Source organism: Sinocyclocheilus anshuiensis, unplaced genomic scaffold, assembly GCF_001515605.1.
Source record: "Sinocyclocheilus anshuiensis isolate Anshui unplaced genomic scaffold, SAMN03320099.WGS_v1.1 scaffold1133, whole genome shotgun sequence".
NCBI lineage: Eukaryota > Metazoa > Chordata > Actinopteri > Cypriniformes > Cyprinidae > Sinocyclocheilus > Sinocyclocheilus anshuiensis.
The window spans coordinates 524444-550034 of record NW_015555792.1 but is presented as its reverse complement, the minus strand read 5'-3'; the positions used below and the strand labels follow the sequence as shown (position 1 = coordinate 550034).

At 37.9% G+C, this 25591-nt stretch overlaps 2 protein-coding genes across 4 annotated transcripts in view; both read right to left on the bottom strand.

The window, feature by feature from the left end:
• The window catches only part of LOC107674877 (thymosin beta-a), a 26628-nt gene extending 2465 nt beyond the window's left edge, over positions 1-24163 (bottom strand). Inside the window, exons 1-5 of one of the 2 annotated variants that reach the window (XM_016469010.1) lie at positions 24157-24163; positions 21909-21914; positions 3850-3855; positions 1811-1858; positions 140-249 (exon numbers count right to left, since the gene is read on the bottom strand). In XM_016469010.1, the coding sequence (XP_016324496.1) occupies positions 140-239 (100 nt within the window). In that variant the 5' untranslated portion in view covers positions 240-249; positions 1811-1858; positions 3850-3855; positions 21909-21914; positions 24157-24163. Of the gene's footprint in view, positions 1-139; positions 250-1810; positions 1859-3403; positions 3453-3849; positions 3856-21908; positions 21915-24156 lie in introns of those variants that run through there. The other variant, XM_016469011.1, reaches the window with a different exon arrangement.
• On the bottom strand, positions 15299-24598 carry LOC107674876 (ribose-phosphate pyrophosphokinase 1-like). Of its 2 annotated transcripts, none has more exons than XM_016469008.1 (7): positions 24261-24598; positions 23245-23428; positions 23021-23119; positions 22194-22318; positions 21944-22117; positions 19713-19872; positions 15299-16587 (listed from the first exon to the last, which is right to left on the bottom strand). In XM_016469008.1, the coding sequence occupies exons 1-7, from the start codon at positions 24380-24382 to the stop codon at positions 16495-16497; spliced, it is 957 nt and encodes a 318-aa protein (XP_016324494.1). In that variant the 5' UTR covers positions 24383-24598; the 3' UTR covers positions 15299-16494. The 2 variants fall into 2 exon arrangements, with proteins under 2 accessions (XP_016324494.1, XP_016324493.1); XM_016469007.1 differs by lacking the exons at positions 21944-22117; positions 22194-22318; positions 23021-23119 and adding exons at positions 20135-20308; positions 20385-20509; positions 21271-21369.
• Between the last annotated feature and the right edge of the window lie 993 nt (positions 24599-25591).

Below are 25591 nucleotides of genomic sequence, written 5' to 3'. Positions count from 1 at the left end.
GAGTGTGTGTGTGTGTGTGTGTGTGTGTGTGTGTGTGTGTGTGAGTGTGTGTTTGCTTTGCCGTGTCAGATCAGCACAAGAGTGCAAGGGTGAGCTGGGAACAATGAATCATGAGGGAGAGGCTGCCAAACCCGCTCACCTGCTTTAGTGGGCAGAGTGTTCTTCTCCGCCGTGTTTGTCTTCTTTAGGCATCTCTTGTCAAACTGCTGCACCTCTTCTTTAACAGGGTTGTCGCTCATTTTGGAGAGTCTGTGAGAATTCGAGTCATTGGAAGTTAATGGCAGTGTCCGTCTCTACATGCAGTGTTTGCTTTATATCGTCCTCAATAAAACTATTCGTGAATCAAAACCAATCAATCAACTTATTGGCATTCTAATGCAATAACGGTCAATCCAAATGTGTGTTTGGACAGTACTTGTGATTCTTGGCATCTTTCTCACACAGAGCTGGCAAAGCATGCAACGGCATCTCGCTCATGCTTGAACCACATTCTGAAAAGCATGTTTAACTCCCCAAGACCCGTTTCCACAAAGGTGTGAGCTGAAGTTTTGGTGACCGTGTATGAACACGTCGACACACCCTGTCCTCAGATGTGTGTTTATGTAAGCTCTTATCAGCCAGAGCTACAGTAAAATCACTGGCCTAAAATTACACTCTACTCAAATGGGTTGTTTTCCTCGCTTTTTGCATATTTACAGAGACCAGGAGTGCGCTGGAGCTTAATGCTTGTGTGTTTAACAGATAAAGTCAGCATAAAGCTGAAGTTACAGAGAGATCTGCAAAACATGAGGAAGTCATTTCACAGAATCCCCCAGTGCAGCTACTATCCAGTCAACAGACCATTTCTCATTAAAGTAAGCATGCTTTATGTTGCCACGTTCTTAGCAACACTTAATATTCTGAATTACCTGTTGTATTCACGTCATCACTTAATAGGACTGAATAACTTGAATAGGGCCAGATCATATTCAATTTTTCTCGCAACTTAATATCAGATTTCATTAAAAGAGAGAGGGAGAGAAAGTTACTGTGAGAACACAGTAACTTTGAAAACATTTTAGTTTAGCAAATCAAATTATTCATGTATTGAATGTTTTCTCACATTAGTCTGAACAGAATATCAGAACAATCTTATGCACACACAAATATAGTAAACAAAGAAGAAATGATCTTAGCAGGGCAGTGTGCATGAGCCGATGTTTTATAAGATCACGATCAATTCCTCACGTCTTCACCACACCCAGCATGACTCGCGCCAAATCTCTGGGATTGTGCAACACTGCCAAATACTTGAAACATTTGAATGTTTGAAACGTTCCAATCGACGCTTTGCCGCAGCTGGGTTTTTCTAACTGTGTTTAGCGCATTAATGCGCCATAAGAATTAATGACAGACTGCGCAAACCATAGGCACACGCGCACACGCACACACACACGCACGCACACACACACGCACGCACACACACACACACACACACACACACACACACGACGCCACAAACTAGTACGTTAATCAAGTACACTGCAAGCGCACATACTGCATTGACAGGTGCGCACAAAGATATGTTGTCCTGATTTAATATTTTCCCTCCATATTAAATGTATAATGAAATGTAAACGCATATTGTATCAGTTTTGCAACTGTATAATGTTCCTGCACACTTTTAAAGAGAAACGTCCGTCTTTATTTAGACTGTATTAGTAGTATCTGGAACAGTATGCAAAATAATATGATATGAACCGGTATAGTACTGCAGAATCTCTTTCCCGGATTAAATAAACATATGATTGGGTGTATTTAAGAGCCTCACCTGGCGCTGGCCTCGGAGCTGTAGTACACTAGATGTGCTGGACTCGATCTCTGTGCTGCTCAAGGTGGGCAGCTGCTTTAAATACACCCCGTTGCACAACAGCGCAGATGTAATCCGCTCGCTCTAATTGGCTCAAGCTCTCACTACTGTACTCTGATTGGATAAACGCGCAGCGCTTCTGCATTGTGATTGGACGAACCTGCGGCGCAGTGAAGTAACGGTAATTGAGTGTGAAGAGTGGGAATTCTTATAAACCGAAACTAACGTTAAAGTGAACACAGTGGACGTGTTTCTAGAGAGACAACGTATTATATTAAATATCGCAGTTTAAGTATATGTTCTGCCTAGTGAGGCAATGCATCTACCAGCAGCGCCATCTTGTGGCGATTAACCTTCAGGTACTGATGCAAAATCCTAAACAAACGAGAAGGATGTTCCTGCACAACCGGAGGCTGCAGTTCTAGGACCCTGCTGGTTTAGTTTGTAGTAATGTTTGTACATGTTGTTAAAGATATTGAATCTCAGGAACATTTTTTTTTTAATTTCAATTGTGATTTTTGATTTATATATGCATCAGATGTTAATTACAAAGTGTGTAATACCTGCTTTGAGTTAACAATTTTAAATTTAAATGAATTTACACTTAACACAGTCTTTAAACAACTGAAAAAGTGGAGTACCTTAAGTCTTAGTTTCTTGAAATATACTGTATATTGATTAGCCCCCTTAAGTTTAACTAGCTCATTATCCGGTATAATAAAGATAGAATCAAATGAAATCAGCATTTGCAGTCACTAAATTACAGCCAGATATTTAAAAGTTTGTAGAGAGGCAAGACACAAGACTCAAGAATGATTCAAGAATGCATATTTATATACTGTATATACTCATTTTTGCAATAACACATAATACAACATCATAAAAAAGACCCCCTTTTCCATCAGTTGCTGCATGGACAGAAAGGCTGTAGGCTTCAACTCCTGAGAGAGATAAAAAAGAGAGAGAGAGGGAGGGAGGGAGGGAGAATTAAATAAGAAACATTTGCTTTAACATGTTAAACTCTGTAATATATATTTCTGATTTAACACTTATGCACTGTTGGGGTTGTAGAGAGAGAGAGAACCAAACAGAATAATCATGTTACTGACATCTAACTCCAAATGTAAGAATATAAGAGCAAAACCCACCAACTGCATGTTCTCTCTTCTTTCCTCACACGCACGCACACACACACGCACGCACACACACACACACACACACACACACACACACGACGCCACAAACTAGTACGTTAATTAAGTACACTGCAAGCGCACATACTGCATTGACAGGTGCGCACAAAGATATGTTGTCCTGATTTAATATTTTCCCTCCATATTAAATGTATAATGAAATGTAAACGCATATTGTATCAGTTTTGCAACTGTATAATGTTCCTGCACACTTTTAAAGAGAAACGTCCGTCTTTATTTAGACTGTATTAGTAGTATCTGGAACAGTATGCAAAATAATATGATATGAACCGGTATAGTACTGCAGAATCTCTTTCCCGGATTAAATAAACATATGATTGGGTGTATTTAAGAGCCTCACCTGGCGCTGGCCTCGGAGCTGTAGTACACTAGATGTGCTGGACTCGATCTCTGTGCTGCTCAAGGTGGGCAGCTGCTTTAAATACACCCCGTTGCACAACAGCGCAGATGTAATCCGCTCGCTCTAATTGGCTCAAGCTCTCACTACTGTACTCTGATTGGATAAACGCGCAGCGCTTCTGCATTGTGATTGGACGAACCTGCGGCGCAGTGAAGTAACGGTAATTGAGTGTGAAGAGTGGGAATTCTTATAAACCGAAACTAACGTTAAAGTGAACACAGTGGACGTGTTTCTAGAGAGACAACGTATTATATTAAATATCGCAGTTTAAGTATATGTTCTGCCTAGTGAGGCAATGCATCTACCAGCAGCGCCATCTTGTGGCGATTAACCTTCAGGTACTGATGCAAAATCCTAAACAAACGAGAAGGATGTTCCTGCACAACCGGAGGCTGCAGTTCTAGGACCCTGCTGGTTTAGTTTGTAGTAACTGCGGTCCTGAAACTGCAGCCTCCGGTTGTGCAGGAACATACTATTGAAATAAACACAAGTTCTGTCATACTTTGTTGTAAGTCACTTCTGGAAAAATCACAACAGCACTTTTACAGTTTCTCTTAGAAGACCTTATTTTAAATCCCGTTTGATTCCATTTGGAATTAGTGCTGAATTATTGTAGAAATTAGATCAAAACTTGATTTGAGCTACATAAACTGATGCAATGCTACATTTCTCCAAACCTGATGAAGAAACAAACTCATCCTGACCTCCTTTAAGTGAAATATGTGTCATTATTATTTATTAAAAACAATGCAAACAGCTCGAAACTAAATCGATACAAGGTTTCACAGGCTCTAGAAAAAAAAAGCATTTGAGAAGAACCAAAACAGGTGTTTTCTCTCAATTGCATATGGGTTGTTTCACATTTTAATAGAACTGAGCAGTTGCACGGCTGCATTGCTTAACATAGGCTATACAGCATACATCTTGCATCACTATTGCACCAGTGAATAGATCAGCAGATTGGTGCTACAGTAAAAGACATCCCTGCCAAACTGAAATCCATCAAGCAGCATTGAGTATTAACCTGAGCCGTTCTGGAGGTTTAGGTGATCATCGGGAGTACCTCTTCAGCTGGTCATATACGGCAGTGCAGGAGCGGATCCTCCACAGTACAGAAGAACCAGCCTGCGCTGCCAGCTGCCTTTAACCCCTCCGCCTCCTCCATCCACCTGAGCCTGCATGTTAGCCACCAGCACAGAGAGCGGGTGGAGCGGCACACTGATCACCATTGAGTTCAACACACCAGTAATAAAGGAGGACGCTACAGGAGAGCAGCCACCAGCCCTGAGAGTCTCAGACACGGGGTCCTTCAGCCCAGGCTGCTCCCTAAGGCATTGAGGACCACTATGGGCATGAAGGCAGTGTAGTATCCTGATGCTAACGGTCTCGAAGCTAGCTTGTGCAGTATGCTTCTTAATGTAGGAAGGCTGGAGTCATTGGAATCACTGGCCATCTCTGAGGCCACGGGTGAGTGAGGAGTCGAGAGTCATATCACATTAATGATCGCTCTTGCTGTGCACCTTATTTTAATATAAGAGAGTGTGGTCATCTGCCTCCAGTTATTGTTGCTGTACAAAACAGCTTGTTATGCTTCTTGATGTTGCAAACTAGTATTTATCACATTGTTTTTAGTTTATTATGATAAGCATAAACGCACTGGCCTGCGCTTCCCAGCATTGTAAGCTTAAGTAGAACCATTGTCACCAATGGAGCTAGGCTTGCGATGCTTTTGAGAAACGCAGCCCTGGTTTGTAGCGCAGATAGTTTTACTGTTTACTGCCCTTTGTTTTTCTTTCTGTTATTTACCAACATCTGCTAATGTCTCACACATTCATGGAAAATAGCTTGGTTATGCATTGCAAAATAAGGTGGATAGCAATGGTTTTGTATGTTCACTTAACATTTTTGTTTTGTTATATCTGTTGGATAAACAAGTGAACACAAAGCCACACTGATGTACATTAAGGTACGAGTAAACAATGAAAGTAGGCACTGCAATTTTATAGAATTCATCAATTCTATTATCTATGAGACAAATTTATTTATTCATGCATGCATACCTGAAAGCCTTCAAATGGCCCATAATCATTTTAAATGCAGGTGTGTTGTGGAAGAAGGCAGATTATAGCTGTTTATATAGTACTGCAGTGGCTGTAATGTCTGTAGCTCTCTGTTTACCTGAAACTTTGAGATCATTTCCCCACATTTATCTGTCTGTGAAATCTATAACTTAAGTAATATGATGTCAAGTACACAGAGTGCAACCTTTCGCACCATCAGTGTGAGCTGCAACACCTGAGAAAACTAAACACGAGTGTCCAAAGAAGTCAGTGGACATTAAAGCCCATCAATCGTAGAGACCCCAGTCTTAGCAGGATGGTCCCATCATCTCATGTGCACAGACATGCATCCGTCTTATGCTAGGTGGCGCAATTTGCATTTTGGATCATAACTCTGAAACCCTAAACCCTTTTCTCAAGCCCAACAATGTATTATTACACGCATGCCATTCTGCGGATGCTCGCCAAGTTGAATTAAAATTGCACCCTTAGGGGGCTTTACAATTAAAACTCCTTAATAACGGTATTACTAAATGATCTGTGAAGTCTGAAATTGGTATGAATCTTCTTTGGTGGGTGACATATCTTCTAATATGACTCAACTATAAAAAATCAATCAATAAACCAACAAACATGGCCACCAGCAGCCCATTCTCAGCAGCTAATAAATTCTGAATGTCCTATACCAGTATGAAAATTGACATATTCATATATCATGTGAAAACAAGTCTGTACCAAATTTTGTGAAAACAGGCCACAAGGTGATGCTATAACACGCTACTTTACATTTTCACCGATAACCGCAAACATGCATTAAACATGATGTTTATGCATAAGATAACATAACTATTCCCTACACTTTGTAACTCCTCCTTCGCCACACATTGCACATGCTGGAAAAAAAAGTTATCAAAAGAATTTGGATCTGTTGTTGCAGCCATGATCCGACACATTTGTTAGGTGTGGCCCATTATGACTAATATGCCCATATCTCGTGTGCACAAAGTCCAAACGTATCAAAACCTTGTACATATGCAGTGTTGGGCAAGCTACTTGGCAAATGTAGAGAGCTAACAGTTACTCTTCATTAAATGGAGCTTCACTACACTAAAGCTACAGCTCTGTGAAATGTAGCAAGCCAAGCAACATGGCAAAAGTAGTTTACTACATCTAACCTATTAAAAAAAAATAATAATAATAATTTTTATATTGAACCAACATCATAACAAGTCAATGCTCTCTCAGTGATCAATAAAACTGTCAGTCAAACACACAGACAGGCATATTAGTTCAGTTTAGTTGTTTATTCAACAACTGTTCCAAACCAATTTGGCAACAAAAATCAGTATCATGTACAGGGCTGGATTTACATCATATTGTGTCAGCCGGAAACATCCTATTGGTATTGTGGCTTTATTGTATACAGATACATTTATATAAATGGTAGTAACACTTCACATTAAGGTTCATTAGTTAACTAGTGTAGTTAACATGAACTAAGAATGAACAATCTGCAGCATTTATTAATGTTAATTTTAACATTTACTAATGCATTATTAAAATCAAAAGGTGTGTTTGTTAACATTAGTTAATGCACTGTGAACATGAACTACAAATGAACGACTGTATTTTCATTAACATTAACAAAGATTAATAAATACTGTAATAAACGTATTGTTCGTTGTATGCTCATGTTAGTTAACGTTAATAAAATCTTATTGTATATTGTTACCATATATAGATGCATAGGCCTACAAATAGCTAGGCTACGTTTTATTGCATCGTTGCACGAGTCATTACATTTCACTAAAATCATGTTCAAATACGAAGTTTCTGACCAGCAAATGTGTTTTTTCCCCTCATTAACTCCACATTTGAAGGCAGTAGGGGCATCGCATTTACATTTTCATGAATTTGCAGGTTATAGTTTTCTGTCGCTATGTGGGCGCTCAGTTTTTTTCTGTTATTTGGCCAAAATATCATATTATGAAAGATTCAGCGCTTCGCACAAGCTATTTTACTGTGACTCGACAACAAATGCTAAGACACTCTTCTCCGCTCCTCAAATATATATAAATATAGTGTTTCTTGAGTAAAGAAAACGCTGTACTTATTCAGTCAACAGTTTATTTACCTTCAGACTGCAAACAAGCTGAGGTACTCTAAACCTCAATCTTCTAAATCTTCAGTCACGAGGCGGGAGGAATGAGGTTTGATTGACAGTTTGAGCAGCCAATGGCGTTACGAGGTGTAGTGGAGGGGGCGTTAATTTTACTGATCCAGGATCAGTGATCCTTAGCTGTTATATTTCCGATTTGAGACAGTGTTGCCAACTTAGCAATTTTGTTGCTAAATTTAGCAACTTTTCACACTACCCTAGCACCTTTTTCTTCCAAAAGCACCTAGCAACAAAATATAGCTATTTTTAAAATTTATTTGGCAATTTTTAGCAACTTTTGATAAGTGACTCAAACGATAAAAAGGCACACAATTTGCATCTAAATCACACAAAATGAGGAAACCAAAGATGCCTAGCAGTACACACCTCACGCGAATTAAGTTAACTGCTATTTGCAATTGTTCAATTTATAATAATTGAATAATTGTTAATGTATGATACACCTTAGCTTGTACCTGCGATTGTTGATCAGTTAGTACACTGTAAGAAAAATACTGAGAAAAATGGAAAAGGAACTAGTAATTTTTCAGGACATTATGTGTTATCCATTATCCGTTGTAACCCGAAAACACAAAATACAATGCGTAATTTAAAATGCAGGTAAAAAACCCTCATATTAACATAGTAGATTGTGCCCTATTTTTACAGACTTTTCTTAGAGTGTATCATACTAACTACTAATACACTGCTTAAAACTATAATTGTTCAGAATGTGTAGTTTTACTAGTTTATTAGCTAATAAAAAAATAAATAATTGTAATGGTTTAAAAATGTGTAAGTGTTCAATAATTCAATGTTGTATTTAAAAATAGTTATTTATATTTTGATATTATATCATGTATTTATATTATTTTACGAACAAATCTAAATTAACATATAAAATGTAGTTTTTGCTGAGATTTGATGTAGACACATTTTTGCGTCGTAATTACGTAATGTCATCGCGCAATGACATCACAACGTCATTTAGCAACTTTTAGCAGCAAATCGACTTTCCTTTAGCAACTTCTCCTGAAAATTAGTCGGCAACACTGATTTGAGCTTGAGCTTCAGAAATGCTTTGAAAATGTAGCTTTCGTTGACACTACTTGATCAAAAACAGAGCTTCGCTACCGAAAAGCTATTTGATTCAGAAAACAGCGACGCTAATGAGAAATGTAATTAAGCTAGTAATTCTACTATCACTGCATATTATGGAAGCCCGTTTCCGCCACTGAATAAAAAATAAAAGAGGTAATTGCAACTTATTATCTCACAATTCTGACTTTTTTTCTCAGAATTGCGTGATACAAACTCACAATTCTGACTTTTTTTCTCAGAATTGCGAGTTAAAAAGTCATAATTGAGAGATATAAACTCGCAATTCTGACTTTAAAAAAAAAAGTCAGAATTGCGACTTTATAACTCGCAATTGTGACTTTATATCTCGCAATTGTGACTTTATAACTCTCAATTGTGACTTTATAACTCTCAATTGTGACTTTATAACTCGCAATTGTGACTTTATAACTCGCAATTGTGACTTTATCTCGCAATTGAGTTTATATCTCGAAATTGTGACTTTATATCTCGCAATTGTGACTTTATAACTCGCAATTGTGACTATATCTCGCAATTGTGACTTTATATCTCGCAATTGTGACTATATCTCGCAATTGTGACTTTATATCTCGCAATTGTGACTATATCTCGCAATTGTGACTTTATATCTCGCAATTGTGACTATATCTCGCAATTGTGACTTTATATCTCGCAATTGTGACTATATCTCGCAATTGTGACTTTATATCTCGCAATTGTGACTATATCTCGCAATTGTGACTTTATATCTCGCAATTGTGACTATATCTCGCAATTGTGACTTTATATCTCGCAATTGTGACTATATCTCGCAATTGTGACTTTATATCTCGCAATTGTGACTATATCTCGCAATTGTGACTTTATATCTCGCAATTGTGACTATATCTCGCAATTGTGACTTTATATCTCGCAATTGTGACTATATCTCGCAATTGTGACTTTATATCTCGCAATTGTGACTATATCTCGCAATTGTGACTTTATATCTCGCAATTGTGACTATATCTCGCAATTGTGACTTTATATCTCGCAATTGTGACTATATCTCGCAATTGTGACTTTATATCTCGCAATTGTGACTATATCTCGCAATTGTGACTTTATATCTCGCAATTGTGACTATATCTCGCAATTGTGACTTTATATCTCGCAATTGTGACTATATCTCGCAATTGTGACTTTATATCTCGCAATTGTGACTATATCTCGCAATTGTGACTTTATATCTCGCAATTGTGACTATATCTCGCAATTGTGACTTTATATCTCGCAATTGTGACTATATCTCGCAATTGTGACTTTATATCTCGCAATTGTGACTATATCTCGCAATTGTGACTTTATATCTCGCAATTGTGACTATATCTCGCAATTGTGACTTTATATCTCGCAATTGTGACTATATCTCGCAATTGTGACTTTATATCTCGCAATTGTGACTATATCTCGCAATTGTGACTTTATATCTCGCAATTGTGACTATATCTCGCAATTGTGACTTTATATCTCGCAATTGTGACTATATCTCGCAATTGTGACTTTATATCTCGCAATTGTGACTATATCTCGCAATTGTGACTTTATATCTCGCAATTGTGACTATATCTCGCAATTGTGACTTTATATCTCGCAATTGTGACTATATCTCGCAATTGTGACTTTATATCTCGCAATTGTGACTATATCTCGCAATTGTGACTTTATATCTCGCAATTGTGACTATATCTCGCAATTGTGACTTTATATCTCGCAATTGTGACTATATCTCGCAATTGTGACTTTATATCTCGCAATTGTGACTATATCTCGCAATTGTGACTTTATATCTCGCAATTGTGACTATATCTCGCAATTGTGACTTTATATCTCGCAATTGTGACTATATCTCGCAATTGTGACTTTATATCTCGCAATTGTGACTATATCTCGCAATTGTGACTTTATATCTCGCAATTGTGACTATATCTCGCAATTGTGACTTTATATCTCGCAATTGTGACTATATCTCGCAATTGTGACTTTATATCTCGCAATTGTGACTATATCTCGCAATTGTGACTTTATATCTCGCAATTGTGACTATATCTCGCAATTGTGACTTTATATCTCGCAATTGTGACTATATCTCGCAATTGTGACTTTATATCTCGCAATTGTGACTATATCTCGCAATTGTGACTTTATATCTCGCAATTGTGACTATATCTCGCAATTGTGACTTTATATCTCGCAATTGTGACTATATCTCGCAATTGTGACTTTATATCTCGCAATTGTGACTATATCTCGCAATTGTGACTTTATATCTCGCAATTGTGACTATATCTCGCAATTGTGACTTTATATCTCGCAATTGTGACTATATCTCGCAATTGTGACTTTATATCTCGCAATTGTGACTATATCTCGCAATTGTGACTTTATATCTCGCAATTGTGACTATATCTCGCAATTGTGACTTTATATCTCGCAATTGTGACTATATCTCGCAATTGTGACTTTATATCTCGCAACTTTATATCTCGCAATTGTGACTTTATAACTCACAATTGAGAGTTTATATCACACAATTCTGAGAAAAAAAAAAAGTCAGAATTGTTATAAAAAGTCACAATTACCTTTTTTTTTATTTTTTTTATTCAGTGGCGGAAACGGGCTTCCATAGCATATGGAAAACAAGTCCTTCTGAGGAAAAGATTATGTTCATGAATTTCACTGGGAACGATCATATCACTGCTGTCCACCAGAGGGAGCCACGGGAAATAATCGAATAGACTTTAGAACAAAAATGCACATTTATTCTAGTTGATTATATAGTTCAGCATAATCAGTTTGCAAAGAAATCTGTGATCTCCAAAAGACGTAAAGGTCATGAAATGTTACCATAATTTTTATAAATCCTAGCGATATTGAAAACACTTTGGTCTAGTTGCCAGACTCCTCTGTGTCTGTCAAGTTAACACACAAGAGACTATATTATTTGTGGCTTTTAGCATAACGCATAGAACAATAACTGCATAAAAAGTCATTATTTGCAAAAAGACATGTCATTGTATGGCTGAAAATATTTTTCTGTTTTTATTGAATATTAGCTTATATGTTTAGTAATGTGTGTGTTTAATTTTTTTTATTTAATGTTCGTTTCACTTCCACAAATTACTTTCTTAGCAGATGCTTGACAAAAGCAACGTTCGTTTTCAAAGAATTAAAATCTCTTCTTAGCAGAATGCATTTAAAATCAGAATATATGAACTATAACACTGCAGATGTTTCAAGAACGCGAACACAAAATAATGCCAAAGCTGTTTAATATTAAATTCCGCCTCGCATTCTGAAATACAAACGATTCAAATCAAGGATATCAATGAAATCAACACACAGAGGAGGAACCTGAGGGTAATCAGAATGGCATAACCTAACCAAAATGATTTTTTTTTTTTTATAGAAATAATCATATAAAGAGTCATTAAAAACATCCATGACAAACAAAATCCGGAAAGTGAAATAAAACCGCAGATTTGTGTTAAGGATCTACTGTTAAGCTGCACAAACTAAAACCGCTTTAATCTAGTGAACTCAAAATAAAGAGTGTCCACCGATTCTCTTCAAGAAGGATGTTTATCTCTTCATCATGTGACTTTACTTTTCTCAAGCACAGGAATGAATACAAACGGATGCAAATAAATAAATGAGCTTGTGAGAAGCGCTGGTTGACCTAACGCCTGGCGTTCAGTCACAGATTGTAACAGTGATTTGCTGAGAGGAACAGACTGTGAAAGCTGAAGCAGTCCTCCGCTCTGGGAACACACTGGCTCAGATGCTCCTGGTTCGGCCGCTGTGTTGCGTTACAAAGGGACGTGACTGAAGAGATACGACACTGACTCGCCGTTGTGGGTCCTGCGGATGGCCTCGGCAAGGATCATGGAAATGTCGATGACCTGCGGAGATCAGCCAGCTTAGCATGAAAGAGAATCTGCATCATACCAAGCCAAACGGAGAAGACAGCTCTGTATCACACGGCATGCAGGTTGTTCTGTTTCTAGGCTGCGTTCTCCTCTAAACCTGTGACTGTGTTTCTCGGCTGATTCTTGATGCGATCGCAGGCAGCAAAGCAAAGTTGATTCTGTGATCTAATATTTAACGAGTTTTAAAATGGTATAGATTAGGGATGCACCGAAATGAAAATTCCTAGCCTGAGCCGAACAGAATGAAACACTGGGCCGACTACCAAACATTGTTTTTCGCGGTTTTTTCCCCATGCATTTTGGCTATTATTTTTTTACCATTGCAGAAATTAAATACCCAAATTTTACTTTGTACTGTTTTTGTCTTGCTTTTCAAAGGGAAAAAAAAAATCAATTACAAAAAAAACTATTTAAAAATAGTTACTTAACACTGAACATTTTTTTCTAAACATTCTAGCAGACATTACACCAACAAAGCACAATTTAACTTAACATTAATAAGTTAGTAAAATAATTGTTTTGGTAATATTTGAGACCCGCGTCTTGACTCAGGCATGTATTTTTTACTGTACAAATAAAAGCAGCCTTGCTGAGCAGAAGAGACTTCTTTTAAAACATTAGAAAATATTACAGATCCCAGATACAAATCTATTACAGATTTGAACACTGTGTGAATGTTATAATACATGTATTAATAGAGCTGTTGTCATTATTATTGTCTTTTTAATTTTATTTTACAAAACAACGGTAAAATTACAATACTAACATTTATGAATGTTAATGAAGCTTGTATTTTGGCAGGAAGTCCCCAGTGCTTCTTTTTGTTGACAGCAGCAGATTTATAAATGATTCTCATTAAGAATTTTTAAGCATTGATAACATTTATTGACTATATTTTGAGATAAAGGTCTCGCTAATGATTTTCAGTTTTGTTCAAGGAAATTAAATCAACAGTTTTTCAATAATTCAGTTACATATACACAAGTATGGTATTCGTGGTAAAATGCACCCCTGCTGTTGGGACTAAAAGAATAATTGTCATTATAATATATACCTTGCTGACTTTTCCATTTCTTTTCCATAATATTTATTAAACTGGGCGGCCGATTTAGAGATAATTAGTGTATTTATAATGAAACTATTACATTTTAAAATATGATATTAATATATTTACTTTTTTTTATATATATTTATATCTTAGCCACTAGAATTTTTCTATATCTTTATCAAAATAAACCGAAAAATGTACAAACTTTTTCATGAACAAGTATTAACTTTTTGGCATCATGCAATACATATTACCCTAGCTTAAGTATTTTTTACCAATACTGGGTCTCTTTTACTCCTCACCACTGTATACATTTATAAGATTTCTAAACACAAACCACTTTTGTCTACAAAACACGCTCTTTCAATGTTCAATTTTTAAAAAATTACAAAAAGAAAACATGATGAAAGTAGTAAAAAGTAATATATTGTCATTATAGTGTTACTTTAGCCCTTTAAGGAAAATAAAATAAAATGCATCTTTTGCATCTCCTGTGTAAAACACCTTAAAAATAACATTTAAAAAATAACTAAACAGTTTTGCCGTTATTGGACTAAATTCTCTTCACTTTGGGGGGAAAAAAAGACTATTCTATGCTGCTTCAATACAGACACAGAATTATGGGATGATATTAGACTCTAAATGATTAATAGATGCACGCACAATTATCCATGTACTGCATACATTTTATACATGTATCTTACTAACCACAAACAAATACCTTTCAATTTGAGTCTGTGGAATTCGGGATTAAATGATTGTGCAGCGATTTGTACAAATACAGACTTGTTTGTGAATAAAAATGTTCTGTTCTGCATTAATATATCATAAATTGCTCATGCAAAAAGGAATCCGTGCATATGTGGATCAGGTGACACGCGTGCATTAACTGACGTCATTTGGATTTTGAGACTTAATTTTCGCAGTTTACAGCATTTCACGTCCCTCACACACACAACTACCAACGAACAAGGCCCAGTGCAATTCATTAACGTGTACACGATTTGAAAAAATCGCAAATGTGCGTCACTACACTAAAACAAATGCTTTTCAACCGGTGTCTGCAGAGTTAAGAATTACATTAATGTGCAGCATTTTCTCGCAATTGTGACTTTATATCTCGCAATTGTGACTATATCTCGCAATTGTGACTTTATAACTCGCAATTGTGACTTTATATCTCGCAATTGTGACTTTATCTCTCACAATTGTGACTTTATCTCGCAATTGTGACTTTATATCTCACAATTGTGACTTTATATCTCGCAACTTTATATCTCGCAATTGTGACTTTATCTCGCAATTGTGACTTTATCTCGCAATTGTGACTTTATATCTCACAATTGTGACTTTATATCTCGCAACTTTATATCTCGCAATTGTGACTTTATAACTCACAATTGAGAGTTTATATCACACAATTCTGAGAAAAAAAAAAAGTCAGAATTGTTATAAAAAGTCACAATTACCTTTTTTTTTATTTTTTTTATTCAGTGGCGGAAACGGGCTTCCATAGCATATGGAAAACAAGTCCTTCTGAGGAAAAGATTATGTTCATGAATTTCACTGGGAACGATCATATCACTGCTGTCCACCAGAGGGAGCCACGGGAAATAATCGAATAGACTTTAGAACAAAAATGCACATTTATTCTAGTTGATTATATAGTTCAGCATAATCAGTTTGCAAAGAAATCTGTGATCTCCAAAAGACGTAAAGGTCATGAAATGTTACCATAATTTTTATAAATCCTAGCGATATTGAAAACACTTTGGTCTAGTTGCCAGACTCCTCTGTGTCTGTCAAGTTAACACACAAGAGACTATATTATTTGTGGCTTTTAGCATAACGCATAGAACAATAACTGCATAAAAAGTCATTATTTGCAAAAAGACATGTCATTGTATGGCTGAAAATATTTTTCTGTTTTTATTGAATATTAGCTTATATGTTTAGTAATGTGTGTGTTTAATTTTTTTTATTTAATGTTCGTTTCACTTCCACAAATTACTTTCTTAGCAGATGCTTGACAAAAGCAACGTTCGTTTTCAAAGAATTAAAATCTCTTCTTAGCAGAATGCATTTAAAATCAGAATATATGAACTATAACACTGCAGATGTTTCAAGAACGCGAACACAAAATAATGCCAAAGCTGTTTAATATTAAATTCCGCCTCGCATTCTGAAATACAAACGATTCAAATCAAGGATATCAATGAAATCAACACACAGAGGAGGAACCTGAGGGTAATCAGAATGGCATAACCTAACCAAAATGATTTTTTTTTTTTTATAGAAATAATCATATAAAGAGTCATTAAAAACATCCATGACAAACAAAATCCGGAAAGTGAAATAAAACCGCAGATTTGTGTTAAGGATCTACTGTTAAGCTGCACAAACTAAAACCGCTTTAATCTAGTGAACTCAAAATAAAGAGTGTCCACCGATTCTCTTCAAGAAGGATGTTTATCTCTTCATCATGTGACTTTACTTTTCTCAAGCACAGGAATGAATACAAACGGATGCAAATAAATAAATGAGCTTGTGAGAAGCGCTGGTTGACCTAACGCCTGGCGTTCAGTCACAGATTGTAACAGTGATTTGCTGAGAGGAACAGACTGTGAAAGCTGAAGCAGTCCTCCGCTCTGGGAACACACTGGCTCAGATGCTCCTGGTTCGGCCGCTGTGTTGCGTTACAAAGGGACGTGACTGAAGAGATACGACACTGACTCGCCGTTGTGGGTCCTGCGGATGGCCTCGGCAAGGATCATGGAAATGTCGATGACCTGCGGAGATCAGCCAGCTTAGCATGAAAGAGAATCTGCATCATACCAAGCCAAACGGAGAAGACAGCTCTGTATCACACGGCATGCAGGTTGTTCTGTTTCTACTCCTCTAAATCCTCTAAACCTGTGACTGTGTTTCTCGGCTGATTCTTGATGCGATCGCAGGCAGCAAAGTTCTGTGATCTCTGTGATCTAATATTTAACGAGTTTTAAAATGGTATAGATTAGGGATGCACCGAAATGAAAATTCCTAGCCTGAGCCGAACAGAATGAAACACTGGGCCGACTACCAAACATTGTTTTTCGCGGTTTTTTCCCCATGCATTTTGGCTATTATTTTTTTACCATTGCAGAAATTAAATACCCAAATTTTACTTTGTACTGTTTTTGTCTTGAAGGGAAAAGGGAAAAAAAAAATCAATTACAAAAAAAACTATTTAAAAATAGTTACTTAACACTGAACTCTAAACATTAAACATTCTAGCAGACATTACACCAACAAAGCACAATTTAACTTAACATTAATAAGTTAGTAAAATAATTGTTTTGGTAATATTTGAGACCCGCGTCTTGACTCAGGCATGTATTTTTTACTGTACAAATAAAAGCAGCCTTGCTGAGCAGAAGAGACTTCTTTTAAAACATTAGAAAATATTACAGATCCCAGATACAAATCTATTACAGATTTGAACACTGTGTGAATGTTATAATACATGTATTAATAGAGCTGTTGTCATTATTATTGTCTTTTTAATTTTATTTTACAAAACAACGGTAAAATTACAATACTAACATTTATGAATGTTAATGAAGCTTGTATTTTGGCAGGAAGTCCCCAGTGCTTCTTTTTGTTGACAGCAGCAGATGAGCCCAGCCTTGACAAGAAGAGCGTGCCGCTGCAGAGCCCTGTCACTCTAGGCGAAGAGCTCCAGTGGTGGCCTGATAAGGTGGGCCTTTATGCCTTCAATATCCTAGAATAAGAAACTTCAGATTAGGGATGCACCGACCGAAATGAAAATTCTTGGCAGAAGCCGAACAAAATGAAACACTGGGCCGAATACCGAACACGGTTTTTGGCATTTTTTTTTGTCCCATGTATTTTGCCAGTTCTTTTCACCATTACATAATTGAAATACCCAAATTTTGCTTTTTACTGTTTTGTCAGAAAATATTTCAGATCCCACAGATACAAATCTATTACCGATTTGAACTCTATGTGTGAATGTTATAATAAATGTATTAATATAGCTGTTGTAATTATTATCATTATTATTATTGTCTTTTTTATTTTATTTTACAGAACAACAGTAAAATTACAATACTAACATTAATGAATGTTGATGGAGCTTTTTTGGCAGAAACCCCCAGGAAGACCTCAGTGCTTCTTTTTGTTGACAGCAGCAGATTTATAAATGATTCTCATTAAGAATTTTTAAGCATTGATAACATTTATTGACTATATTTTGAGATAAAGGTCTCGCTAATGATTTTCAGTTTTGTTCAAGGAAATTAAATCAACAGTTTTTCAATAATTCAGTTACATATACACAAGTATGGTATTCGTGGTAAAATGCACCCCTGCTGTTGGGACTAAAAGAATAATTGTCATTATAATATATACCTTGCTGACTTTTCCATTTCTTTTCCATAATATTTATTAAACTGGGCGGCCGATTTAGAGATAATTAGTGTATTTATAATGAAACTATTACATTTTAAAATATGATATTAATATATTTACTTTTTTTTATATATATTTATATCTTAGCCACTAGAATTTTTCTATATCTTTATCAAAATAAACCGAAAAATGTACAAACTTTTTCATGAACAAGTATTAACTTTTTGGCATCATGCAATACATATTACCCTAGCTTAAGTATTTTTTACCAATACTGGGTCTCTTTTACTCCTCACCACTGTATACATTTATAAGATTTCTAAACACAAACCACTTTTGTCTACAAAACACGCTCTTTCAATGTTCAATTTTTAAAAAATTACAAAAAGAAAACATGATGAAAGTAGTAAAAAGTAATATATTGTCATTATAGTGTTACTTTAGCCCTTTAAGGAAAATAAAATAAAATGCATCTTTTGCATCTCCTGTGTAAAACACCTTAAAAATAACATTTAAAAAATAACTAAACAGTTTTGCCGTTATTGGACTAAATTCTCTTCACTTTGGGGGGAAAAAAAGACTATTCTATGCTGCTTCAATACAGACACAGAATTATGGGATGATATTAGACTCTAAATGATTAATAGATGCACGCACAATTATCCATGTACTGCATACATTTTATACATGTATCTTACTAACCACAAACAAATACCTTTCAATTTGAGTCTGTGGAATTCGGGATTAAATGATTGTGCAGCGATTTGTACAAATACAGACTTGTTTGTGAATAAAAATGTTCTGTTCTGCATTAATATATCATAAATTGCTCATGCAAAAAGGAATCCGTGCATATGTGGATCAGGTGACACGCGTGCATTAACTGACGTCATTTGGATTTTGAGACTTAATTTTCGCAGTTTACAGCATTTCACGTCCCTCACACACACAACTACCAACGAACAAGGCCCAGTGCAATTCATTAACGTGTACACGATTTGAAAAAATCGCAAATGTGCGTCACTACACTAAAACAAATGCTTTTCAACCGGTGTCTGCAGAGTTAAGAATTACATTAATGTGCAGCATTTTGTTCAAATAGACAGATTTGTTAATACAATGTTATAGTTTGTATTAAAGTATCATAATTTGCGCATGTAGCGATTAAAATGTGCATTTGTGGTTCAGGCGACGCGCGTGCATTCATTCACGTCTCTTCTGAGTCGATTCTATTTGATTCAATTGAATTTTGAGACTTTCCGTTCCGTCACGTTTTTATTCGCAAACATGTCTGTATTTGTACAAATCGCTGCACAATCATTTAATCCTGAATTCCACAGACTCAAATAGAAAGGCATTTGTTTGTGGTTAGTAAGATATATGTATAAAATGTATGCAGTACATGGATAATTGTGCGTGCATCTATTAATCATTTAGAGTCTAATATCATCCCATACAGAATACAGTGTTTCCTGTTGAACACAAGCATCCTGACGGGACAAACCTGTATTTTGGGACAATGCTTCATCTTCTCCTCCTGGGGAATTGTGTTGGTCACAACTACAGCCTCAAAGCAGGCGTTGTTGATGCGTGAGATGGCTGGTCCAGAGAAGATGCCATGGGTGAGGATAGCATACACTTTAACCGCTCCTGCTGATATTAACCTGAACACACACAGGGACACACACAGACAGACAGACACAAACACACACACACACACACAAACAGACACACACACACACACAGGGACACACACACAGGGACACACACACACAGACAGACACAAACACACACACAGACAGACAGACACACACACACACAGAGACACAGACACACGCACACAAACAGAGCGTTACAGCTGCTGAAGCACTCACACTGTTTCACACAAGACAGCACACTTTATTAATATTTTCATTAGCCTCTCACTTGTCAACAGCGTGGCAGACGGTGCCGCAGGTGTCTGCCATATCATCCACCAATATGGCCACCCGGTCTTTCACATCTCCCACCAGAACCATGCGGTCCACCTCGTTGGCCTTCTTCCTTTCTTTGTGAATCAGGGCAAAGTCAACATTTAGCCTGTCTGCAATGGAGGTGACCCTGTCGATGGAGAAACACAGCTCAGGGATCAGCCACGACTCACACTAAACAGGCAGTGAAGCGGACGCCTCCAGACCTCTTGGCTCCTCCAGCGTCAGGAGACACGATGATGCAGTTCTTCCACTCGGGGATGTTCTCCTTAATCCACTTCAAAACGGCAGGCTCTGCATACAAGTTGTCCACTGGAATGTCAAAGAAACCCTGAAGGAAGAAAGCAGCAACTCCAAGATCAAAACAGAACAAGTCATCTTTTGAAAATAACCAGCGCTTCAATTAATGTCTGTGTCGATTGCATCATTTCACCACTAGGAGGCGACAGGGGGCTGTTAAAAATGAGTTTGTCATTGAATCATTCATTCCAGAGATTTGTTCAAAAACACTGATAAAACGGATAGTTCTGGTCCTTGATTCTGATTGGCTGAGCCGCGTTCGAAGCTGTTGTAAATTACTCTACAAACATACACCTTTGTTTACTTCTGTGTGTTGCTCAACAACCACTTTGTTGGAACCACAACCGTTTCTGAGGAACTACATTGTTTGGTGGAAGAATACTGTTTTTATTAATATCATTACACTTTATTTGCTCCGTTTTATTTTGTGAACTAACTACGTATATGGAATAACCGTTTTATAAAAGCAATAAGCCCCGTGAAGCCGTGGTTTACAGTGAATTTATAACAGCTAAGGGAGGTTTTAGCTTCGCGTCGTGCCTAACAACACCCCTCAGCTATTATAAAATTAACTGTAAACCACGGCTTCACGGTGCTTATTGCTTTATTCCCAACTTATCCAGAATCGTGCAGCTCTAATACGTAGGTACAAAACTTACAAAGATTGCATATTTTTCCCATCAAGAAAAACAAGTCATGTTTGCAATGCAATCAGCACATTTTCTTCTGTTTTGTGTGTGTGTGTGTGTGTGTGTTGTATCACTAGATCCTTTGGAGTGCAGTAAAACCCACCTGTATTTGAGATGCATGCAGGTCCATGGTTATGATGTGGTCAGCACCAGAAACTGACAGCATATTTGCCACCAGCTTGGCAGAAATGGGCGCCCGACTCTGCAGAAAACAAAGGAGAAGATCAAACATCTTGAGTGAAAAAGCAAAGTGACACACGCTACCGACTTCCTATCAACAGCATGCACAAAAAATCTCCTCCTTTAACGTTCACTGACAGGCAATGGCACAGATTTCATAGCCTTTGCCCCACCTTGTCCTTCTTATCCTGCCGGGCGTAAGGGAAGCATGGGATGACCGCTGTGACTCGGGAGGCCGATGCGATTTTGCAGGCGTTTATCATAATCAGAAGCTCCATCAGGTTATCGTTGATTTCTCCACAGCCGCTACACACACAGGGACACACAGACAGACACAGACACACACAGGGACACACACAGACAGACAGACACAAACACACACACACACACACAAACAGACACACACACACACACAGGGACACACACACAGGGACACACACACACAGACAGACACAAACACACACACAGACAGACAGACACACACACACACAGAGACACAGACACACGCACACAAACAGAGCGTTACAGCTGCTGAAGCACTCACACTGTTTCACACAAGACAGCACACTTTATTAATATTTTCATTAGCCTCTCACTTGTCAACAGCGTGGCAGACGGTGCCGCAGGTGTCTGCCATATCATCCACCAATATGGCCACCCGGTCTTTCACATCTCCCACCAGAACCATGCGGTCCACCTCGTTGGCCTTCTTCCTTTCTTTGTGAATGAGGGCAAAGTCAACATTTAGCCTGTCTGCAATGGAGGTGACCCTGTCGATGGAGAAACACAGCTCAGGGATCAGCCACGACACACACTAAACAGGCAGTGAAGCGGACGCCTCCAGACCTCTTGGCTCCTCCAGCGTCAGGAGACACGATGATGCAGTTCTTCCACTCGGGGATGTTCTCCTTAATCCACTTCAAAACGGCAGGCTCTGCATACAAGTTGTCCACTGGAATGTCAAAGAAACCCTGAAGGAAGAAAGCAGCAACTCCAAGATCAAAACAGAACAAGTCATCTTTTGAAAATAACCAGCGCTTCAATTAATGTCTGTGTCGATTGCATCATTTCACCACTAGGAGGCGACAGGGGGCTGTTAAAAATGAGTTTGTCATTGAATCATTCATTCCAGAGATTTGTTCAAAAACACTGATAAAACGGATAGTTCTGGTCCTTGATGGCTGAGCGCTGAGCCGCGTTCGAAGCTGTTGTAAATTACTCTACAAACATACACCTTTGTTTACTTCTGCTCAACAAGAATACTGTTTTTATTAATATCATTACACTTTATTTGCTCCGTTTTATTTTGTGAACTAACTACGTATATGGAATAACCGTTTTATAAAAGCAATAAGCCCCGTGAAGCCGTGGTTTACAGTGAATTTATAACAGCTAAGGGAGGTTTTAGCTTCGCGTCGTGCCTAACAACACCCCTCAGCTATTATAAAATTAACTGTAAACCACGGCTTCACGGTGCTTATTGCTTTATTCCCAACTTATCCAGAATCGTGCAGCTCTAATACGTAGGTACAAAACTTACAAAGATTGCATATTTTTCCCATCAAGAAAAACAAGTCATGTTTGCAATGCAATCAGCACATTTTCTTCTGTTTTGTGTGTGTGTGTGTGTGTGTGTTGTATCACTAGATCCTTTGGAGTGCAGTAAAACCCACCTGTATTTGAGATGCATGCAGGTCCATGGTTATGATGTGGTCAGCACCAGAAACTGACAGCATATTTGCCACCAGCTTGGCAGAAATGGGCGCCCGAGACTGCAGAAAATGAGTTGAAATGAACAAAACGATGATCCACACCAGCTACTTGCACAAAAACTCTCCTCCTTCCACTTTCACTGACAGGCAACGGCACAGACTTCACTTAGAGACAGACAGCCCACCTTGTCCTTCTTGTCCTGCCGGGCGTAAGGGAAGCAGGGGATGACCGCTGTGACTCGGGAGGCCGATGCGATTTTGCAGGCGTTTATCATAATCAGAAGCTCCATCAGGTTATCGTTGATTTCTCCACAGCCGCTCTGGACGATGTACACATCCTCTCCACGGACACTCTCTCCGATCTCCACACTGCAGAAACACATCTCTGTTAGTACAGCACTCACTCTACTTCCACCAATAAAGCTCTGCTAGCAAATACAACATTCATTCCTTTTACAATATTAAAGCTGCAACAAACAAAAAAAGCCTTTTCTTAAATTGACAACGCACTGTAATAATATAATGTAATCTTGGAGTAACATGTAAATAAAGGTCTATTTGTATATGTATTACCAGTGTTGGGAAGTATCTAGTTACTAGTTCCCAACACTGTGTATTAGCATATGGAAACATGACTGACACATTAACACACCGCTGTATTTGTTTTGTAAAGGTACACTGCAGGACGAAAGCATGTTATGAAAGCAAACAACCGAAGAATGTCTCAGGGTCACTGCATTATTTAAGCATAACGCCGCCGGCGTCAGAAAGCAGAGAAATAATTATTCCCCTAAATACACACTAAGGCCTTGTGATAACACTTACCTGACCCACCAGACTATGATTAAAGACATCATGTGGGGAGTATAAGTGAAGCCATCATGGCATAAAGGTTTTTGGTAAAGGTATAAGCTCGGAGGCTACTTACGGCGTTATGTATTTCCATTCCTAAATACGTGTCTAAATGCTGTTTAATGGCAATATTAGTCACAAAATGTACGTCCAAACTGAAGCAAATAGACATCGCCTCGCGTGCAGATGCACAGCCTTCTGGGAGTTGTAGTTTTCTGAAACACACGCGGCGCGCTGGCAGCCACCGTCTGAACTACAACTCCCAGCGGCCCGCGGAAACAAACGGCACTCCAACACGTTAGAAGTACAAACCTAAAACACGCTCGGATCATTTCCAGAAATGACTCACCACGTCTCTTGGTTGCTGAACTTTTTCGTCACCACTTTCCCCAGCTCCAGCCCGAGACGGTCCGCGACCTTCTGAGACAGATCCTGGTGCGAGCTGCCGCTGAAGATCTTGATGTTAGGCATGTTTCTGTTAGTTCCGCGAAGACCAGAGAGAGTGCACGAGGAGACGGGGTGTTTGAGCGTGAGCCGGAGAATGGTGACTCGAGCAGATATCTGCTATCCGATGTCGAGTTTACCGGTAAAGTGAGTCGCCACTACCTTTCCGCCATAGTGGATTCTGGACGTTACGCGCGTGACGTCACAGACACGCCTCTTCTTCTTCTTCTGCGACTCCAACTCCGCCTCTATCTATCTATCTATCTGTCTGTATAAACTTTAAACTGTTTTAAACATAGATATATTGGCCTATCTTCTTATGCCAACATCAAAGTTTGTCTTGACAAACTTTTTTTTTTTTTTTTTACCTAATTACGCTTTAAGCGTTTTCCTCTCGTAGAAACCCGTTATAAGGAAAACGTACGGTGGCAGAGAAGTGCAAAGCAAATCACAATTCTGAAGACAAAATAACAAATTACAAACGCAAATGCAAGTCTAAGAAACAAAATAACAAGTCAGAAAACACAACGACAAATCAGACAAACCGGAAGAGGTAGGTATAGTTTGAGACAGCGCCATTGGTTTGGGATTACTCACCGCTGACTGGACGAGACATCTGTCAATCAACGTATACAGGAAGAACCAGCCGAAGAACAGCAGAGTCGTGGTAGAAAGTTCGGAGATGGTATTAAAGTAGCTCAGTTTTAATGTATTGTATGAATTGCCCTTACTCTGGAATAAAACATACGGAGTGTATATTTACATTTAGTTAAAAGTGGCTGCAAAGCATCAGCTCCAGTGGCGCAGATGGATAAGCGCGTGTTGGCACAGTCTCACAATGACTTAGCTGAAGGAGTTTGTGGGAAAACACTTCTGTCAAAGCAGGCTTGCACTGATTTCATCAAGCTCCTGTCAGCTACAGGTGATCAGTGTTTCAGTAACAGTGTGGTCCTTATGTACCTATGAAATATGTGAACTGTTCTAACATCTAGATATAGAGATACTTGCATAATAATGCCAGTAGATTAGAGCAGTGTTTCCCAACCAGCTTCCTAGGATTAAACATTATTTGGATAATTGGTAAAAAAAAAACCCTACTGCTAGACCTACCTGAAAAACTAAAAACCAATTTATTTAATTCGAAGGGCTGTCGTTATTTTTTATTTGTGCTATCATTATTCATTTCTTTATTTGTTCTTTTATTACTGACTGCTTACTTGTCATTTTTTATTCAAT

Bases quoted from the DNA above. Each gene is read 5' to 3' on its own strand.
- LOC107674876 (XM_016469008.1), bottom strand. From the start codon at position 24,382: ATGCCTAACATCAAGATCTTCAGCGGCAGCTCGCACCAGGATCTGTCT. The intron at 22,118-22,193 runs GTCTGGAGGCGT...CTCCATCGACAG, and splicing joins GACGCTGGAGGAGCCAAGAG to GGTCACCTCCATTGCAGACA. The intron at 16,588-19,712 runs GTTTGTCCCGTC...TGATCTCCGCAG, and splicing joins AGCATTGTCCCAAAATACAG to GTCATCGACATTTCCATGAT.